This window comes from Rhinopithecus bieti, unplaced genomic scaffold (genome assembly GCF_001698545.2).
Source record: "Rhinopithecus bieti isolate Rb0 unplaced genomic scaffold, ASM169854v2 scaffold_39951, whole genome shotgun sequence".
In the NCBI taxonomy this organism is placed as follows: Eukaryota; Metazoa; Chordata; class Mammalia; order Primates; family Cercopithecidae; genus Rhinopithecus; species Rhinopithecus bieti.
In genome coordinates, this window is record NW_016816406.1 from 283,073 (window position 1) to 289,072 (window position 6,000).

Here is a 6,000-nt window from a genome sequence, read left to right on the forward strand (position 1 = left end):
CCATAATCTTTTACATCAAAAACCTGTGTACAGTGATCTCAAAACATATTTTCAATAGCATATTATTCTATATGGTCCATAAGATATATATATTTGTCTCATTTCCAGTTAAACTAATTCAAGATTCTCAGAGTTTTTGCCCATATGGTTGGATTGGTTTCCAAAACAAATGCTATTATTTTTCTAAAGAAGAAGGAGACTGGAATTCAAGTAAATACGACTGTTCCACTCAACATGCTGACCTAGCTATAATTGACAACACAGAAGAAATGGTAAGTAATTTAATATACATTCTTTGTGAATTTTCTTGAGTCAGAACATTAGAAATATTCAAATACCATCATAATCTTGAAGTCCTTTCACTCATGCCTATCTATGCAGAGTATTGAAGGTGTTCAGAATATGCCATGTGACGTAAAGGTGAAATACCTAGTGATGCTTTGTTTGAAGAATGTAAGACTAACATCAAGTAGTAGACTTAATATCTATCTTTATATTTTAAAGAGTGTACACAGAAGAGCTTGATAATGTTTGAAAACGTTTTAAGAGCCAGTACTCCCCCAAGAAAGGAGAATTGTCTGAGAAAGGAGGGGATTCTCCATTCTATCTCCTGAGAGAAACTTTCCTCTGACTTCTCCATTTTGTTTTGCTGCCTGTCTCTGAGGTCCCATGGCAGCTCCCATTAGAACACTCTCTACCAGTAATGCAATAGAGAGGAAAATCAAAATTTCTGCCTAGACCAGAGTATAAGTTTTCAGTGAGCAGATACCATGTCTTCTCTGAAATTTTATCCTTAGCATTATTGCACAAAGCAGGTACAAATGAAAAGTCTAACGGATCCTTGTTGAATAAATTTTGATTTACATGACAAAATCTCTATGAGTAAAGAGGCTCTCCAAGAACTTTAACAAAGGATTAAAAAACTGCACCTCTGCATTTGTGAAATTTGTTCTTTCCCCTAGTCATTTATATTGTAAACATACATGTTTACTTACCTTTGTTTGGTCTCTTTAAGAATGAAAAGAAAATATAAGAGGTAATATGACTTGATTAAAAATATTTTTTGCAAATAATTTGCTGTTGAGAAGTGTTTCAGTGAAAAGCAGAATAGCACAACAGTCGACATTATTAAAAGACAATTGTGGTGAACCCTCTGTGGTGAATAAAGTTTATTTATGCAATCTGCCTGAAGACTGGTTCAAATTTAAATACATGTGAATCAGGCAGAGCCAATTTATAGGTCAGTGAAAGGAAACAGAACGATTTTGCAAGAAACAAAAGGTAATAAAATGTTGAAAGCTAGATGAATTAGGAGTAGATATTGCAAATCAGAATTAAGGTGCAAGCTTAACATCATAGGAAGAGCTTCTGTAGTCAATAATGTCACTGCTGAATTTTGCAAGAGTATTGAGAAATACTCTGACTGTTTCTTACAGTGCCTCCTAGTGGAAAGAAAGCTAAACTAGCAGTGAGATGGAAAAATAATGAGTGTTAATAAAATGAAAGATGAAGAAGTGTAAAGACAGTCAATATTAAAATAAATATATCCACTGTAGGAATATTGTCTGCAAAGATTGACTAAATAAATAGTGAGGATCATGGAATGTGAAGACCAGAAGTACATAAAAATAATTAGTTTTGAACTTAAGAGAAATCTTCAAATCTATCAAGGAAGAATGCTTGTACTGTCTGGATGAAGAAAAAACACTGATCATAACATATCCTGATATATTTTGAAGATCATGGATGACCATATGTACTACATACACTGGCAAAATTTAAGTGAGAAACAGAATGAAGCAAAGCTGTCTGTGGAGTGGAGAAGAAATTTGCATAAGAATTTTAATAGATGATTTAAAATAGTTTAATTTAAATGTGAACTTCAATTACAAAATAATATGAGATAAAGTTTGTCTTACAAAATATTTTTATATCTATTTCCACCTATTTAGAATTATTGCACTTCTAACAAGGGGCTAAAATGGGGCAAGCTTTTATTGAGCAAATCATGTTAACATTTTTCACAGAGCAGGGCTAGGAAACACATCTCCCAGTTCTCTGTCACCAAGACCAGTCAAGCTCTCGCCTGAAGCCTTTCCTGAAGTTCTTTCCTGAGTCTAGACTATGAATTACCCTCTTCTCCTTGGCCATCTGCATTTACACGGAATATTCTACTCTTGCCTTAGAGCACATCCTGTGTCAAAGTTTCCCTTAAAAACTCGTATGTTTTTTTTCTGTAAGTTCCAATTCCACATTGTACTTATTACACTCATAACTTCTCCATATCTAGTAGAATATTTTCTAACATTATGTTTACGTTACTTTCCTGTAAATGAAGGCCTTTGAATGTAGGACGGCGTTGAAGGCCTTTGAATGTAGGACGGTGTTTTTATTAATCTGTTTATTTGTGGCCGGGCGCGGGTGGCTCAAGCCTGTAATCCCAGCAGGCTTTGGGAGGCGAGACGGGCGGATCACGAGGTCAGGAGTATCGAGATCATACCTGGCTAAGCACTGTGAAACCCCGTTCTAACTAAAAATACGAAAAAAACAAAGCCTAGGCGCGGGCCCGAGGTGGCGGCGGGCTTGTATCGCCAGCTACTCGGGGGCTGGGCAGGAGAATGGCGTAAACCCGGGAGGCGAGCTTGCAGTGAGGCTGAGATCGCGGCCACTGCACTCCAGCCGCGGGCAATTAGAGCGAGACTTCGTCATCAAAAAAAAAAAAAAAAAAAAAAAAAAAAAAAAAAAAAAAAAAATCTGTTTAATTTGTAAAGCCAAAACTTAGCCCAGCTAATTTTTTTTTTTTCAAATTAGTTTACACAATGCTGTGAAGATAGTGTATTAAAATGTCAAAAGTTACAGGTGTAACTTTTGTAAAGTTGGAGTAGATAGGATTTGACCATAGCATTGTGATCTGGCCTAACTCCTTTATATTTATCTTAAATTGAAAAATAGAGTGATGCACTGTGAAGCTTATAGTTTCCAAGCTGTTTAGTAGCAGAGTAGCCTCCAGGGCTTTAATATAACTCTATGATTAAAGAAAAAGGTCGAGGGTTAAGCAAGGGCGAGGTAAGTTAAACAATGCATCAGCAGGAGAAATGTCAGGAAAAAAGCATTGTATTTATTTCCGAATTATGTATTTGGAAATTTAAATGTTTAGCAGAAAAATGAAATTTGATAATTAGGTTCTAAAGAAACTAGATATATGAGGATGTGTATGTGTGTGTATTTACGTGTGTAGTTTGGGGAGATAAACTGAAGTAAAACATAACACTAAAATGAAGCTACTACTATTTACTGGGAAGTGGACAAATAGTATAATAAATATCTGGTAATTGGAAAGGCCGTGCAAGAGCTCAATTTCAAACTTGGCTTTCTAGGAGCTTACAGTTTGAAAACTGTGAAGGAATAGATTTTCAAATTGAAAATTTACCAATTTGGAATCATATCTAAAGAAAACGTATCTAACATACTTGTTTCACAAAGAAAACTGAAGGTCAGAGGAAAATAAAGTCCTTTTAAAACTCCATGGCTATTTTCTAGTGAAGCCAGGAGTTGAAAAATTGTTGCCTTGCACTTCACAACCTACAGAATAAGAGGTACACAGTAGGTCGTCATAAAAATTGGCATGTATGATTTTGAAATTAACTTTGTCTCTAAAGAATTTTCTTAGGCGATACAAATGCAGTTCTGATCACTGGATTGGTCTGAAGGTGGCAAAAAATCGAACAGGACAATGGGTAAATGGAGCTGTATTTACCAAATCGTGAGTTTATTTTTTTCCGGGATCACTTAAATTTAGATAGTGCAGCCTTCTCTAGGACTTATGCTTTAGCTAAAATTCTCCAGAGCCCAAGATTTTTGCACATGTTAGAAAGATGGAGGGGAGATTGAATATATATTGAGATTCATTCAAGGAGGCAACCATGAAGGTTGGAAATTAAGATATAAGGGAACAGATCTCCTAGTTGGTTATTTTGGAAATAAAGACCTGAGATTCATATACACAACTCCCCCCACCCCAATTGAAACTTTCATCTGATAATAAACTATCTTGTCCAATTATATGACTCTTCTTTAAACTTTTTGTAGCCTATTTTCTGATGTCTTTTGCAGTTCAATTTCAATTTGATGTTCATTTTAATCTGATTTTATTTGCAATTTCGCTATTATGCAATTTGTCATGGGCTTCATATCTTTAGCATTATAATTTGGAAAATGTGTGTACACATCCCAAATGGTGACTCTCAGTCACTTAGCCACTTCCTTTATGTTAGAGTTTCTCAATAGAAACACTACTGATATTTTGTACTGAATACTTCTCTGTCGTGGAAAAGGGGCACTTTTCTTTGTGCATTGTAGGGCATTGGCAGCATCCCTGGATATACTATCCACCCTACTTGCCCTCTGCCTCTGCTTGTGACAATAAAAAACATCTCCAAATATTGTCAGGTGTCCCTTGGTTTGGAACCAAAATCACCCCTAATTGAAAACCATCGGTTTATGTGAACTGGTAGCTCCACTGATTACATGTAACCAACCTAATGCCAGTTTAACATGTACAAATTCTTGGAAAAGAAACTCTTTTGATCCAAATTAGTATAGGTATTTCAACACTAGCAAGAGAGAACTGTGTGACAGCACACCTTTCAGCACTTTAGACAAGTAGGATTTTTGTTTAAAGGTGTTGGTGGGCAAGGAAGAAATCACATGACTCCATAATGGTTAACCCCTTTGTTGCAGGTTTGGCATGAGAGGGAGTGAAGGATGTGCCTACCTCAGTGATGATGGTGCAGCAACAGCTAGATGTTACACAGAAAGGAAATGGATTTGCAGGAAAAAAATACACTAAGTTAATGTCTCTGATAATGCGGAAAACAGAAAATAACATTATTAAGTGTAAAACAAACAAAGCATTTTTTTAATTAAACAAAGGTGAAGTTTTGTACCTGTCTGGTTAATTCATGCTTATGCGTCATGCTACACATAAAAGCCCACTCCAAAGATTGGCAAAACATTGTTACAGGTATTCTGCTGAGTTTTCTTTCTTTCTTTCTTTCTTTCTTTCTTTCTTTCTTTCTTTCTTTCTTTCTTTCTTTCTTTCTTTCTTTCTTTCTCTCTCTTTCTTTCTTTTTTTTTTTAACTGTAAACCAGAAAACAATTGTAGGGATCAAGGATAGACATGGCACTTAGATAGGACTTTCATGACCCAATTTGGAACAATTTGAGTACCAGAATAGGAGATTAGAGCCTATTGAACAAAATGTGAAACTGGGAGTCCACAAAGATGTAAATGGAAAGATGAAGTACCTCCTGACAGAGCAAGAATGTCACTGAACAATGTTACATGGATAATGGCTATTTTATTCAAGACTATTACAATAGTGAAAAGAGACTAGGACTCAGTCTGAACTAAAATCTGTCAAAACAAAGCGGGTGGGGGCTTTAAGAGTGAAGGTGAGGAGGAGATCATACACCGTATGTATTTGCTAATTGGCTTTACCCAAAAGAAAATTAAACTTTCTTTGATCTGTACAAGTTGATCAGACAAATGGGGTCATTATTGTCATATGCAACTAAAACAGGGTAGACAATCCAAGGGAAAAAGGCACTCAGGGCACATAGCATTGCTTCAAAAATATAATTCTCTACAAACCTAGTTGCTAAAACTACCTGTTGTAACCTAAAACCAATTTTATCTAACAGCTATTAAAACAACCTACTGTGACTGCAAGACTGGTTTTACCCACCACTGTCACACACCAATCAGAACGTGCCAGCTCCTCAAAACTTTACTAGAGCCAATAAACTTTCTTTCAAACCAATACGTAACTTTTTTTTTGTTTTTAATAACACCTCCAACCTTCGTTTTGTTCTTTAGACAAACCAAAGACCCCTGGTCCTCGCATTTAGGCCAAATCACAATTCTTACCTCTCTAATAAAATATTTTAAATGTAGAGATCGGTCCCTATATTTTATTTTGATTTTGACCTACTTAGTGT

The 6,000-nt window shown here is 35.6% G+C and overlaps 1 protein-coding gene across 1 annotated transcript in view; it reads left to right on the forward strand.

The window, feature by feature from the left end:
• The window catches only part of CLEC2B (C-type lectin domain family 2 member B), a 19,185-nt gene extending 14,240 nt beyond the window's left edge, over positions 1-4,945 (forward strand). The window contains exons 4-6 of the mRNA XM_017854831.1: positions 109-272; positions 3,660-3,763; positions 4,741-4,945. Coding sequence (XP_017710320.1) covers positions 109-272; positions 3,660-3,763; positions 4,741-4,849 — 377 coding nt within the window. The 3' untranslated portion in view covers positions 4,850-4,945. The remainder of the gene's footprint in view (positions 1-108; positions 273-3,659; positions 3,764-4,740) is intronic.
• Positions 4,946-6,000: the final 1,055 nt, after the last annotated feature.